This window comes from Miniopterus natalensis, chromosome 4, assembly GCF_054644295.1.
Source record: "Miniopterus natalensis isolate mMinNat1 chromosome 4, mMinNat1.hap1, whole genome shotgun sequence".
NCBI classification, from domain to species: Eukaryota; Metazoa; Chordata; class Mammalia; order Chiroptera; family Miniopteridae; genus Miniopterus; species Miniopterus natalensis.
This window is the reverse complement of record NC_142084.1, coordinates 68887380-68902994: the sequence shown is the minus strand read 5'-3', so window position 1 is coordinate 68902994 and position 15615 is coordinate 68887380. Positions and strand designations below refer to the sequence as shown.

General features: G+C 44.9%; 1 protein-coding gene across 1 annotated transcript; it reads right to left on the bottom strand.

Moving 5' to 3' along the window:
• Nucleotides 1-489: 489 nt before the first annotated feature.
• ASF1B (anti-silencing function 1B histone chaperone) lies at nucleotides 490-7869 on the bottom strand. The gene is made up of 4 exons (XM_016222207.2): nucleotides 7625-7869; nucleotides 2607-2722; nucleotides 1985-2161; nucleotides 490-1642 (listed from the first exon to the last, which is right to left on the bottom strand). Exons 1-4 carry the CDS (start codon nucleotides 7731-7733, stop codon nucleotides 1436-1438), a joined length of 609 nt encoding a protein of 202 aa, XP_016077693.1. The 5' UTR covers nucleotides 7734-7869; the 3' UTR covers nucleotides 490-1435.
• Nucleotides 7870-15615: the final 7746 nt, after the last annotated feature.

Sequence of the window (15615 nt, the reverse complement as noted above, 5' to 3'; positions counted from 1 at the left end):
AACCTGCATCCTACCCAGCTGCTGTCTGTACCCATGTTCCTAGGTCGACCATAGTCTCAGGGAGAGAAGAGTTGGGGCTCTTATGTGAATTATGGGGAAATGGCTACCAGCCAAATCACTCCAACTCTGGCTGTGGGGTTACAAAGAAAAGTTAAGTAAAATTTAATAAAAATGTTGCTGTGTCCTTGGAGTACAATGTTTATTTCTTCCTGTAGGTCAAGGTCAACATATGAAAAAAAATCGCTAGTTGGTTATGCTCTACAACAGCTTCATTGCTTGTTTCAACAAATAAAAACCCCTTCCCTAATCTCAGCCTGGATTACAACTATACAACCAATTAGGACTAGGGCAAGAAGATGAGCAAGGAGACAAGGGGCAGTCAACCCACTGGCCAGGGCAAGAGGTCCTCCACCCATGTTCCAAGGAAAGATGGACAAAGCTGCCTCAGTCCACCCAAGACAAAAGCAGAAACAAACAGTCTAGATGAAATGCATTTTTAGATCAGCCAAACATATTTAATATAAAAACTCTTTAATATACAAACTGTAATCACCAACAGCATCCACTTAGCAGCGAAGGGATGGGGAACATGACACAGTATGGCAGGGGGAGGGAGGTTTTCAGGGTCCCTACTGTTTCCCATGCCTACAATCACTCTGTAGTCTGTGAGAGCATAAAGTCTTAGCAGAGGGGCCCTGATGCCGACATAGATGGACAGAGCACAGCAGGCTGCTCCAATATGTGATCTCCGCACAGTGGCAGCCTCCAGGGAAATCCAGATCGTTAGGAGGTAACAAGAAGGTGGTTGTGACTGAGAGGAGAGTCAACCATCATTCCTCAGCATCCTGCTGATCATACTTTTGGGAACAGGGTTTTCCAGGGGTTGCTGGGTTGAAAAGACCTAAAAAACATTCTGGGAAAAGGACAGAAATTGTGACCGAGTCCACCTTCTATCCCAGATTCCTTGTGACTCCAGAAAGCTGGGTGGATCTACTCAGATGTTTGGGAAGGGAAAGGAATGACAGAGCCTTTGGCCCAATAGGGCTGGAACCACTGACCAAGAAAGCCTCAAGGCCGGACAGGGAGGTCTGTGGGAAGAACTGTGGGTCAATGGTACTTAAATGGGAGCATGGGAGCACAATGGCCTATATGTGGAGGAGAGAAAGGACACAAGTTAGAATTAAGAACTGAAGTACCTGCTTTTTATAGGCCTGGACAGTAAAGGTGAGATAATTCTTCTGGGCTGAGGCTGGGAGACCTGAGGCCCGATCTTTCCTCAGGGACAAGTTTGACAGGCCTGAATGTAGTTGATGGCCCCAAAGTCTTCCAGATGGCCCCCATAGGACTCTCCAGGAGGCCCAACTGCCCCCTCCAGATATGTTGGGAGACTGGCCATAGTCCTAGCTGGGCCCAGGTAGGGTCTGGAGTTCCCCAGTTAGATGCAGTCCATGGAGTTCTCAGGGAGGAGGCCAGGGATGCAGCCAGGGAGCCCCAAGCCCTTGACAGGGGTATAGTTGATGGGGAGACTGCAACTTAGGGTGGGATCCTGGTTCTCTATGGCTTCCAGCCTGTCCGTGTTGTTGTCCCAGTTAATGTGGAAACGGGTCACTCGGGGATTCGAGGCCAAGATGTTCCGTTGGAGCTGAGGCAGGAAGAGAAATGTCAACTGTCAGCATGCCCTCCCATTACTCCCACAAAGCCAGGGCACCCGCAGTCCCTCACCCCAAGCCCATGAAGAGCAGACCTTGCTTATTCCATCACCAACAATATGTGTGGGACTCCAGGGAATGCCTGTGCACCATGCTTTAGTGCCAGGATCTATCTAATCTTAATTCTGTGAGGCATGCTTCTGAGTAACAAAGACCTCTCTTTCTCGGCACTACTTGAAAACTTTAAGTGACCTTGGCCCCTGATTCCAATGACTCAACTCCCCCCAAATGTAAAGGAGCCAGCTAATCTACAGCACGGAGCGTAGAGACCCCACCTGAGAGAAGTCTGGCTTTGGGGGCGGGTTCTCCCGCAACTCTGGGTCAGGGTACTCATTGTTGACGTAATAGCCCACGCGGATGAACTCCTGCCCATGGTAGGTGCAGGTGATGAGGACCACGGTCACACCTATGGCGTCGCTCTCAGGGATGAGGGATGGGTTGGGAGCATCGGCCTAGGGAAAACACATCCTGGGCCTTAGCACCGACTGCTGAGTTCAATGTTAATGAATCAACAATAATACTAATTGAGGTATTTAAACATACCTAAAACAAGGTTATGTATTGATTGGTTGACAAAAATGTGACATGCAGGAACCTAACCCTGTATTTCCTATAGGGCCATGGTTCAGTATTCACTAATTCACTGTTCACAACAGCTTTACAGACCATAACTCCTATGAGTAATGAGGATCACCTGTGAATCAGTGGTTCGTGGTAACTAGTCATGACAGAGATGGAGGAAAGGGAGGTGTCTGAAGTACCTTTGAGAAGTCAGACAGTTCTTGAGAGCAGGGTGAGGATCTGAACCTGAGTTTTTGACCACTAAACCATGCTGTATGCTTTTGGGTAGAAGAGGATATGTTTCTAGGTGTCAAAGCCTAAGGCCTCCTTTTTTACCTGAAAGACGAACATGTGTCTCCCTGCTGGGACAGGGCCGACCAGCACCGAGTCTAGGATTTGATCAAACTCCTCACTCTCAGCTGAGCCAACATAAATGATCTTCCACTCCAGGTCTGCAAGGACATAGGTTGTTAAAGGAATTGAAATAACTTGACAGCAAGAAGGCATGGAAAGGGTCTTCTCATGTTAGCTTTGGACAGATCCTTAATATGGTGAAAGATTCTCACCACCACCTGACATCCCCTGGGCACTAAGTGCCAGGCACTGTAGTCCTGAACACCGGAGTGGGCAGAAAGCTCTTCCAGTGGGAGTGCGAAATTTCTCCGGTGAACCTAGCTTTGCCAGGCGACCTTGACTCTGCACCTCCAGGGAAACTTGGGCCTCTCAGAGCCTGAGAGCAAACCGTATGGCAGAGGCTGAATTAAGACCCACGTGATGGAGGCGTGCTGAGAGGGGAACGGCAGGGAGTTGGGCCATTTCAGGGCCCTGCCCACTGGGTACTGGGATAGGAAGCAGCATCCTCTTTCACACACAGGGACCGGTGCCACCAAACTGAGTAGATCCCTCGACAACTGGGGCAGGGCAGCAGATTCCAATACAGCAGGGCAGCCAGCCGGCAGGAGGGGGAAGATGAGGCTGCTGGGGGAGCCAGTCCCCAGGTCTTCCAGATCCAGCACCAAGTCATGCCTGTTTATGGCACTGGAGTAATCGATGACTCAATCAAAAAAAGTGGCATCATAAGGTGATCCTCTTAACTCCAACTCTCTTGCATCTGATATAGTAGAGGGGACCCCATCTCTGAGTATGTTCTGGCGAGATTACAGGAAAAGTGCTTAAGGAGACCCTGCCCATCAATCACAGGAAATTCCCAGTGACCACTGCCTCTTGCAAGAGGTCCAAGTATATCAGGGGCAAGGTCACGTTAGTACAGGGAAGCTTGGCAGGAGGCCCGAAACTTATTTTAGGTTCTCTGAAATTACACAACCTACCACTCCAGCAACTGGGGTAGTTTCACAAGCTGTGATTTTCACAGGAAGCAAATGCTCTTGGAAGCTGCCCTGTTCCTTGGTCCAGTGTCCTGCAAGTGCATCCAATTTCGGAAGTGCACTGATGCTGGGCCACAATTACAGAGATTGGTCACCTGAGCCCCAAGCTCTTCCTCAATACACTGGTTTCCTGTCCCTTTGCAGTTTTAGCAGGCCTACTCAGGAATTGTATCAGGTTTGAGATATAGTGACCCTCCCCCCACCTCGGGGCTCACGGGGGTTGAAACTCTAGTATCTGTATTATTTGTAGGGAGGATTAAATTTATTGATTTTAATTTTTTTGTTAATCCTTACTAGAGGATATTTTTACTTTTTCTTTTTAGAAAGTGAAAGGGAGAGGGAAAGACACAAAGAGAGAAACATCGATGTGAGAGAGACACATTGACTGGATGCTTCCCTCATGCCCCCTCCCCCCCAACTGGGGTGGGGATGGAGCCTGCAACCCAGGTACATGCCCTTGACAGGAATCGAACCAGGGATCCTCTAGTCCTCAGGCTAGCACTCTAACCACTGAGCCAAACCGGCCAGGGCTTATTGATTTTTTGTTTTTGTTACAAGTAGTGACATGAATAGACATAACATGTTTGGAAAGAACAGAAAACCAGCTAGCTACTCTCACCTTTCTCACACAGGTCTAGATTTTGGTATCTTTCCTCCTGGCCTCTCCCCCCTTCACAAGTTGGAATCACATATGTGTGCATTTAAGTAATGAGCTGGGGAAGGGGAGATAAAAAGAAGACTGAAATAGAGCAGGCTCGGGGTACACCACAGGCACTTGATATTCAATGCTGTTAGCAAAACCTAAACAAAGACTGGGTAGGTGCTGACAGGAAGAGAAAACACACTGCATGGGTGGCCAGGCAAGTGGGCCACAGTAGATCCCTCACTACCAGAGAAATTAACCAGAGAATTAATGGGGGACCAAAGAAATACTGGCTCAAGAGTTGGAGGAGCTGATAAAATCATTTAGAGAAGACAAAAGATAAGGACCTACAAATCGGGATCGTCTTGAAGTGTTTTAAGCTGAAGCATAGTTAAGTGGCTTCGTTTTTTAATATAACCCCTCTTTAGAATTATATATGGAATATCAGCCACCAATTTAGCACAAGCTCACTCCTATTAAATACAGGACACTATTATATACATGTAACATGGTACTTAACCTTCGGAGCAATTTCAAAGATAGCTCGACTGCATTACATTTTGTCTTTATACCCTAACTTTATGATCTAACCACTGCACAAGATGCTTCTCCACTATGTATGAAAACAAAACCAAAACCAACAGCATGATAAAAGATAAGTGTTGTTGAAATTACTGAGGAACCTGTTTCCTGACTTTAAAAGAAAAGTATCTATTCGGCCTTTTTCTGTCATATTATTTTTGTTCATAATCATACAGATGAACCTTGGCCTGACCACAACTGTGGGTCAGATCATCTGACCCCATGACTTATACAAGCAGTGCCTGCTGAATTTCTCAACTAAAGGGGGGCAAATCTAATGTGTTAAATGTGGACCCATGTTTTGGAAGCATGTATTTCCAGATGTTGAGGACAAAAGAGAGCAAAAGGGGTTTGGAGTCCTTGGGAAATGAGGTCAGCTGACTGACTGGGGTTTAGGTGTCTTGTCAGATTTGCAGTTGCTACTGTCGAGGTAACAAGACTGAGATTTCCCCAGGATCTGAGACTTCTAAAGTCTGGCCCACTCCATCTTTTGGGGGGCAGGCAATAATCAAATTCTTTCTGTTCTGTGGGAAGAGGCAGGAAGCAAGCTGACAGGTTAGAGCTTCAGAGAGCCCTAAGGGTAAGAACCAGAGTCTGGATTTCCAGGCCAGAGTTTGCTTTCCAACTTGAGTTTCTCTGGGCAAAAGCTTTATTGTCAGGGTGTAATTAATACCCACTTCGCTCTCTTTTGAGAGTCCTGATACGGAAATAAATTCTATGACCAGTTCTATTTATGTTCCACTTCTAAAATAGAGGATGCATTTTTTCTCTCCCAGGTTTTAGCAAAAATAAAGAACCCTGGACTCAGAACTCAGAACTCAGGCCCTAGTGTCAATAATTCTACCAACTAGCTGTGTGACCTTGGAGAAGTCATTCTGTTTCTATTAAAATATGACCAGCAGGTTGACTTTGGACCTCAACTCTGATTCTATAAAGAGGTTAAAGTAACAGGGCAGGGGCTTCCTAGAAATAAAAGTACTATGTAATGACCACACAACCACTTACTAACAGGCTAATTAAAACCTGATCTCTTGCCATCTGGGAACTGTGAATCCCTTAACCTATTACCTCCTTACATCTCCTCCTGGCTTTGAAATTAAATCTTATTCCATAGTGACATTCTACACTTAATTTATTTACACCCTGCCTTGTTACAGAAAGGATTTAACTGGACTTATTCTATAGTTAGCCACAAGTAGATGAGACAACTTAAAAAGAAAAACCAGGGAGAGGCTGATCCATTGGCCCAGCCCAAGCACACCAACATCTCCAATTGTATCAATCCTAAGCTAATGTATGTGGCTGGTTTTGCAAGCAGCCTACCCTGGCTTCACAAATCTCCACCTCCTCAGCTGCTGCCTCTTCTCTTTTAAACCACCAAGTGGAGAAGTGGTGTGATGGAGGTACAGTCGTACCTCAGAGATACTGTGGGTTCAGTTCCACCCCACCACAATAAAGTGAGTAGTGATCCTTTTCCTGGTGAGAGTCTTACCTTCAATTTGTAAAAAACATAACATCTGTGAAGTGCAATAAAACGGAGATATGCCTGTATTTCCTCCTGAAAGTGGTGTCAAGACTCCCTGGATGACCTTAACATTTTTACAGACCTTTCCTTGAAAGGTCTTTCATTCTTTGTGGCTTCCATCTTCTCATCCATGAGATGAGAGCCATGTCTACCATTATGTCACAAAGATGAATAAGTACATCTGTGAAAGCACCTTGGAAAAGATGCCCAAAAGGTTGTGACCTCCCAGCTGATTGTTAGAAGCTGGATACCAACATGGCTCAGCCCAGCCCACCTAACCCTCCAAACTAGGTGAGACCACCAAAAGTACTAAAAGAATTGCGGCAGTAGATCAGATGGAACCTAGTTGGCAAACAGTGGGAACTGGCTAATGCTTGCCTGGCTAGCCCATTCTTCAAATGTGAGTGTTCACTGAAGCCCACAGTCAGGGAAGAGAGAAGAATGAGAGCTGGGGAGACCAAGTTATCTTCAAAGACTGAAGCTGGAAGCCAGGCCATGCCCCCCTAGGTAGAGCTCAAAAGTAAAGGGTTAGAGCCAGGTCCTAGGGTATGTGCTTTGGGATAGAAAACAAGAAAATATAAGCAGGTTGGGGATTACTGTATAACAAATGGGGAGATGGGGATGAGTGAGGTCTTGCCGCAGTGGTAAGGGTCTTTCTTCACAGGGAAAAGGGGTGGTAGGAGGGGTTCCACTGGGAAAATTGGAAGGGAGCTTGGAGAGATGGCTAAGGTTTCCATAGGGGAAATGGGAGGGTGCTGGGAACTGGAGTCTCCCTAGGAAAAAAGTGAGGTAGGGGGATGGGTGGGGAAGACTGAGTGGCTGTAACGTTAATATAAAAAACCTTCTCTACAGAAATATAAGATGGGGTGGCTGAGGGTCTCCACAGGTTAAAGAATAGGGGCTGAGCAGGTCTCCACATAGAAAATGGGAGCACAGGAGCTCCACAGGAAAAAGTGTTTTAGGGGGGAGGATGATGAGGTCTCCACCGTGTAAAATAGGAATATCAGTGGGGAAGGGGTAAGGTAGGCAGTGATGTGGGGGTAGGAGATAGCCTCCACGCGGAGGTTGGGGCTGGAGGAGAGGGAGGGGGTGAAATCGTAATCTGGGGAGCTATTTCACAGGGGAGGTCGAGGTCGGCCGCGAGGGTCTCTACGGGAAAGTGGGGTTGGCCAGGTGACCCGGGGGGAGGGGGGCAGTGTCCACACAGGCCCAGCCTCACCGTCCGCCAGAGCCTCATTGCACTCGAAGCTGATCTCGAACCGGAAGGGGCTGTGGAAAGGGCTCGGATTCTCCAGCACAGCCACGTTCAGCACCGATACCTTGGCCATCCCCTCGTCCGGCCGTGGCTGGGGCCGAGCCCACGTCTGAGTCCTATGGGGTCAGCGGAACAGCGTTAGCCACCGAACCTCCAGCTTCTGTCCGCGTAAAGAAGTGCGTATACCGTCCGCGCGCCTCCTTCAAATAGCCGGCAGCACCCTCCGACCAATCACCGTAAACGCTCCCGGGCGGCGTGAGCACCCCCTTAGCCAATCCTGGAGCGCCCGGCGGTGCGCGCCGAGACTCCCCGGACCAATCGTCGGAGCTCCCTCTCCAGGCTGTACAAGGGAGGCCGCACCACCTCTTGGCTTCTTTGGGTTTCCGCGGGGAACCAATCCCCAGCGTCTCAGACTTAAATATCGAAGGCAGGTGTAGCCTCAGTCAGAGCGCGGGGTTCCTGTCGACCAATCCCGAGGGTTCCCGCACCGCTGTGGCCCGCCCTTCGCCTAGCCCTTCCGGGAGACTCATCCCAGGGGGAGCAGCGCCGCCAACTGCCGAGCGGTGGCGCGCGACGCTCGCTTAAGAGGGCGGAAAGGGCGGTGCTCTAGTCCGCGGTGATTGGCAGATTCTGTGAGAGATTATTGGCTGAGTTAGCCTCAGGGGGCGGGAGGAAAGGAAGACTTGGCTGGGAATTCGTGGGAAAGAAGCGGAAGTCGGCCGCTGGCGCTGTTGAGTTGGTGTGAAGACAAAGGAGGGGTGTTTGCAGTTTTGGCACCGGTCAGCAGGTGAGAGTTAACGGGAGCTTCTCGGAAGGGTCCTTGGCCCTTCAGGCCCAGCAGCCGCAGAGTCCGTTGTGAAAGTTGTGAACGTTTGACTCACCCCTGAGGGGAGATGGAGCGGCAGTAACGCGGCGATGGGACCCGGGCTCTGGCTGTCTACACGGTTCGAATCCCGCCCTCGGTTCCTCCAGGGCCGCTGGGAGGTGTGTCAGGTCGACCACACTGTAAATAAACGTTCGAGCCTGATCACTGCCACTCAGCTCTCTAGGCCACGTTTCCCCGCATATTTCACGGGGCCGTGAAAATACACTGACGTGACTCGTGACATCATAATAATTCTATAAACTTATCTCCAACCACACTCCTGGGCAGGCCACCGTTGCCCCCTGCCAGGAAGACTCCTGGTGCCTCCGCACCCACTCTTTCTGCTCCCACCCGCGACCAGTGGAAAAATAACTCAGTCCCACATACTTAGTTTTACATTTATCTAGCAACCACGTTAAAAATACTGAGCTCAGTGGTTAGAGTGTCGGCCTACCGAAGGGTCCCGGGTTCGATCCCAGTCCAGGGCATGTACCTGGGTTGCAGGTTCATCCCTGGCCCCAGGCAAGTGCAGGAGGCAACCAATGGATGACATATCGATGTTTCTCCCCCTCCCCCTCGTGCCCCCTCTCTTCCCCCCCCTCCTTCCTCTCTTCAATTCTCTAAAAATCAATGGAAAAATATTCTTAGGTGAGGATTTAAAAAAAGCAGGTGAAATTAATATGTTGTATTTAATCCAGTATAACCACAATATTTCAACATGTGGAGAGTATAAAAAATACAAATGAGATAGCTTACATTCTTATAGTCTGCAACAAGTCTGTGAAATTCCATTCTTTTTATGCTTACTCCTACATTTTCATCAGAAAGAGTTGGTCTGGCTTTAAGTTTCATAACATTTATAGCTGAAAATGTAGATTCCCATGCCCAAGCCTTCCCAACATAAAGTTTTCCATGAGCTCAATTGCATATTGGTTTTTAAATTGAAATGTTAATTGATTAAAATTAAGTGACATGACATGAAAGCATAGATTAGACTGACAAAAGTCAGAGGGATGGAGGAGGAGAGATTAACCAAGGAATTTATATGAATATGTGCACAACCCAAGGACATGGACAATGGTGTGGAGAGGGACTGGGGAGGGGTATGGGATGGGGTGGAATGGGTCATTGGGGAGAAAAGAGGACATTTGTAATATTTAAAAAAAAAAAAATTAAGTGATATGGAAAGTTCTGTTTCACAATGGCAATAGCTATATGCAGGTGCTCATGAGCCCCTGTCACAAGTAGCTACCTTATTATTGGACAGCTCAGGTCTGAAATTGAACTAGTCACTCTCCTGCTTATAATATGAATGATTTTCTGTTTTTTTCAATATGAGAACACAATACCTCCCCGCCCGCTTCACTTTTCACGGTTTCCTGCCTCAACCTTGGTCCCAAAATATTAAATGGAAAATTCCAGAAATAAACAATTCATATGTTTTATTTTTTTGTTAATATAAAGCAACATATTTTTATTCATTCTCTGTAAAATCTACATCATAAATTTAGACCTCATCTAGCCACATACTCAAGGAAACAATTCATGTTTTAAATTGTGCACTGTTCTGAGTATCATGATGAAAAATGAAATCTTGCTCTGGCTGGTGTGGCTCAGTTGGGTGTCAACTTGTGCACCGAAGGGTTGCTGATTTGATTTTGGTCAGGGCACATTCCAGGGTTGCTGGCTCAATCCCCAGTAGGGGGTGTGCATGAGGCAGTAGATCTATGTTGCACTTTCACATCGATATTTCTCTCTTCCCCCTTTCTTTCTCTCTAAAATCAATAAAAACAGCCCCACCTGGTTTTTCTCAGTGGTTAGAGCATCGGCCCACTGATTGAAGGGTCCCGGGTTCGATTCCAGCCAGGGGCACATACCTTGGTTGCAGGCTTGATCCCCACCCCTGTCAGGCTGAGTGCAGGAGGCAACCAATCAATGTGTCTCCCTCCCTTCCACTCTGAAAAGCAATGGGAAAAAATATCCTCAGGTGAGGATTAAAAAAATTGATAATAAATGAAATAAAAACATGAAAAACAAACATGCAATGCCTGACTTTAGTCAGGGGCATTGACCTCTTTTTCCTTAGATTGTCAAATTTTAAAATGGCAGCAGCCAACACAACAATAGCCATCTGTTGTGAATGAATCAAAATTACACCCTTTTTTGTCAGCTCAACAAAAATATATTTTTTGGTGTGCTGTAGAATTTTTGTAATTAGTTTATGTGTGCCATGAGATGAAAAATGTTGAAAATAATTGACCTAGCGTATCAGAGAGAGATCCCTCCATTCACATAACTTTTATTACAGTAATTGTTATAATTGTTCTATTTTATTATTATTATTAATTTCTGACTGTGCCTAATTTATAAATTAAACTTTATCACTGGCATGTATGTATAGGAAATAACAGTATATATAGGTTTTATACTATTCACAGTTTTAAGCATCTGCTGGGGTTCTTGGAAATCTCCTCCTTCAGTAAAGGGGCACTACTGTATTGTTTTTAAGACTATATGTTTTGTTTCCACAACCCACAAGCCCCAGCTTCAGTCCAGCCAAATTGACCCTCTCTGTTCCATAAAAATCTGACATAGCACTTCCAGCTCAGAGCCTCTAACTAGATTCTCTTCTCCCTGTTCTTGGGGTGGCTGGTGCCTTCTTGTCATTTGTTTCTCTGTTTAAATGTTTTCTCCTCAGAGAAACCTTTCCAAGGGTCCCCTGGACAGTGTTCATACTTAGGGTGTAAGCCTGAATATCACTGATCCAAGCTACCAGCATTTCTCTCTTTTTAAAATTGATTTTAGAGAGAGGGGAAAGGAGAGGGATAGAGAGACAGAATCATCGATGAGAGAGAAACACCATCCATCGGCTGCCTCCTACAGGCTCCCTTCTGGAGAGTGAGTCTGAAACCCGAGAATTGAACAGTGACTTCTTGGTTCATAGGTCGATGCTCACCCACTGAGCCACCCCTGCCAGGCTCAGCTACTAGCAGTTCTTATCCAGCCAACTCTGTGGCCTCTCTAGAGTCTTAAGGCCACATAATGGTAGGTATATTTTTGTATCTACATGCCACATTAAAATATTTTTTTTGCATTTTAAAAAAATGGAAAGATTTTTTTTTCATCTTTGAAATTACTTGGTTACAAGAAAATTCACATTTGTAATGTCTGTGATTTCTTCGCAATCGTTGGGCCTACATGGACATTTTTGTGACACAAGAAAATCTAATTTTCAAATTATTTCCAAATGTAATTTGAGTGCTTATGAATACTAAGTGTAATGATGAATGAAGTTGCCATTTTGTTACATTTTCTAGATGTTTAATTAAACATCTGTTCATTCCGACTTTGTAGTTTTCTTTTTGCACTGTGAAATTTTCCTCTATCCCTAGTCCCAACCTTTTCATAGCCTCCGAAAAGCTCATCAGCTTGGTGGTGCTGATAAAGAAAATGGCTCCACCCTGCTGGGGGTGGCTCAGCAATTGAGCATCAACCTAGGATCCAGGAGATCTTGGTTCAGTTCCTAGTCAGGGCACATGCTCAGGTTGCGGGCTCAATCCCCAGTTGGGGGCGTGCAGGAGGCAGCTGATCAATGACTCTCTCATCACTGATGTTCAACTCTCTCCCTTCCTCTCTCTGAATCAATAAAGATACATTTAAAAAGAAGGGAGGGAGGGACGGAAGGAGGGAGAGAGGGAGAAAATGGCTCCATACAGCTGGCTGAATAATCCTCACTTGTAAACCAGATCATGTCATTTCTCTACTTAAAACCTTCAGAGCTTGTCGTACTTAGAATGAAACCTAAGATCTTTACTATAGCTTAGGCGGCCCTGCGTGGTGGCCTCAGCTGACCTCTTCAGGCCTCATCTACCAGTCTCCCTCTTGTCACCACTTTCAAGCCCTTCTAGCTTTATTTTCTGTCTTTCAACACAATAAGCTTATTCCAGCTGCAGGGCTTTGCACTTGCTGTTCCTTCTGTCTGGAACTGCTTCCTTCAGATGATTGTATGGTTGTCTCATTCTCATCTTTACGGTTAAGTCAAATATCCCTCTCAAGCCTTCCTGGACCACCCTAGTGAAAGCAGCCCTTCCTTACTCACAGCGCCCTGCTTCATTATCTTAGTAGCGCTCAGAATCTGTGCTTAGACTGGTTCTGAGTTGTGCTTGTTATTGCTTATCATCCCTTAGGAGACTGAAAGCTGGTTGTGGGCAGAGATCTCACCTGCCTCACATTGACCTCTCAATGTATTTTTGGAGATTGGCATAGGGCCTCACACAAAGTCTTCAGTAGATTAAAAAGAAAAAGAAGAAATCCATATAAAGGATATAAAGGGCTTAGCATAGTACCTGGAATGTGAAAAACAATAAACATGAACTGTTAGTAATAATAAGCAGATAAGTCTTCATTTTTATGTAATATTTCAGGTGCACACACTTGAGAAACTATAAGAAGTGTTAAAACAAAATACACTTTTACTCATTATGTAGCTTAAGAAGTAAAACATTAGAGATGCAGTTGAAAAGCCCCTGCCTCAAACCTACTCCTTTCCCCTTTTCCTCCAGTGTAACTACAACCCTGGATTTGGTGTTTATTTTTCTGTGCATGTTGTATATCTTTATATGCATGTGTCTTTAAATAATATATAGTATTGTATGTCATGATCTACAATTTTACATAAATGATATAAATGCAGAAAAGAGTTAACCTAACAGGCCTGAAACTGCTGTTCTTAGAAAGGCTCATTGGCAATGTGGGCCCTTGGCTGATGTCTAAGAACTTGAATTTTAGGAGGGTTCCTACTAGTCTCTAAGTGATGAGTGGCTTGTGGTGCCTAAACTATTTGTACAGTGTGGTTTCTGTTAAACACCTGCTTTCTTTCTGGAGCCTGGAATTTTAGTACTTAATCAGCCCCCAGTAAATACCTTAGCACTCAGTCTCTAATGAGCTTCCCTGGTAGACAATGTTTCACACAAGTTGTCACAGCTCTGCTTCAGGAACTAAGTGTGTCCCATGTGACTCCAACTGGAGAGAACTCTTGGAAGCTTGCACCTAGTTTCCTCCAGACGTCACCCCATGTACCTTTTCCCTTGGCTGATTTTGCTTTGTGTCCTTTCACTGTAAGAAATCATAGCCACAGGTACAAACTATATGCTAAATCCTGTGAGTCTTCCTAGAGAATCATTGAGCCTGGCGGTGATCTTGGGGAAACTTGACACAGTATCATACTGGATATATCCTGACAGGGCTGGATCTAGAGTAAGGCAAGCAAGGCACATAGGGCACCAAATTTCACATGCTCACTCCCGGGGTCACTTAAGTGTCCAACCTGTACTTGCATGATCTTGAGGGTGAGTGCCTCCTAAAATTTCCACCCTAGACACATCACTTGCTTCACTCTAGTCCCCGTCCTACCTTTTTTCGTCCAATTAATGCTTTTGGGATTTATCTGTGCTGATAAATGTATGTAGCTCTTATTCATTTATTTTCACCGCTAGAAAGCTGTGCTGTCTAATGTAGCCACTAGCCACATGCAGCTGAAAAATTTATTTTCCCAGTCACATTAGCCACATTTCATATGTTTATTATTATTTTAAATAAATAATTGATTTCAGAGAGAGGGGAAGGGAGAGGGAGAAAGAGATAGAAACACCAATATGAGAAAGTCATTGATCACTGCCTCCTGCATGCCCCCTACGGAGGATCGAGTCCGTAACAGGGCATGTGCCCTGACTGGGAATCAAACCTTGACCTCCTGGTTAGCAGATTGATGCTCAACCACTGAGCAACACCAGCCGGGCCACATTTCATATGTTTAATAGGCACCTGTGGCTAGTGGCTACTGCATTGGACAGCATGTATAGAGAACAATTCCATGATCATAAAAAGACTTCTTGGACAGTGTTTATGTACCCATTCACCAGCTTTCTACTATTGCACACAGTGTTACACTTTCATTGCTGTATATGTCTCCTTGTGTACACATGCAAGGGTTTCTCTAGGATACATACCTAGGAGTTGAATTGCTGGCTTATGGGTTATGGGAGTATTCACCTTTACTAAATATCGACAATTTGGTCTTTAAAATGATCACCCCAGTTCTCACTCTCACCAGCAGTGTTGTGGTTGCTCATTGTCCTTATAAACACTTGGTATTATCAGACTTTTACATTTTTATCCTTGGATGGATGTGAATTAGTGGTTTCAGTTTGCATTACCTGGATTATTAGTGAGGTTGAGCTATTTTCATATATTTATTGATTGTTTGCCTTCTGTTAATTGCCTGTTCATATTGCCAATTTTTCTGCTGGGTTGTCTTCATCTAACTCAGTTCAGGAGTTCTCACATCTGAGATTTGCCTTTTCATTTCTATGGTGACTTTTTATGTTTAGAATTTATTATTATTATTATTATTATTAATTATTTTAATATCATCAGAATTATCAATCTATATATATTTTGGTTTTTTGTGCTTTGCTTAATAAATTTTACCCTGAGGTCAATAAGGTATCCTACTGTGTTTTCTTCTGGAAGTATTACTTTCATATTTAGCTTTAAAAAAAAATATCTGCCAGGACTTTATTTTTATTTTTTCACATGGATAACCAATTGTTCCTGTTCTATTTATTGAGTAATCCAGTGGTTCTCAAAATGTGATCTTCTGGAGATCCCCAAGAGCCTTTTAGGGGACCCAGGAGATAAACTGTTTTCATAATTATTTAAAGGAATTATTTGCCTTTCTCATTTGTGCTGTGTTGTCATGTGCATTATTGGTATATAAAAGCAATGGTGAGTAAAACTGTTGGCACCTTAGCAGGAATCAATACAGTGTCACCATGCTAGCAATAGTTGTTATTGTATTCTTCACCCCCACACACTCAATATTAAACAAAATACTTCCACTTAAGAATGTCTTTGAAGCAGCAGTGAAAAGTAGTAATTGTGTTAAAGCTTTAGCCCTGCAGCAGGTCTTTTTAATATTCTGTGTGGTGGAATGGGAAGTTTGCATACAGCACTTCTATTGCATGCTGAAGAATGATGGCAGTTTAGGTAATATACTTGTACAATTGTTTGAGTTGAGATAAAACTGGCG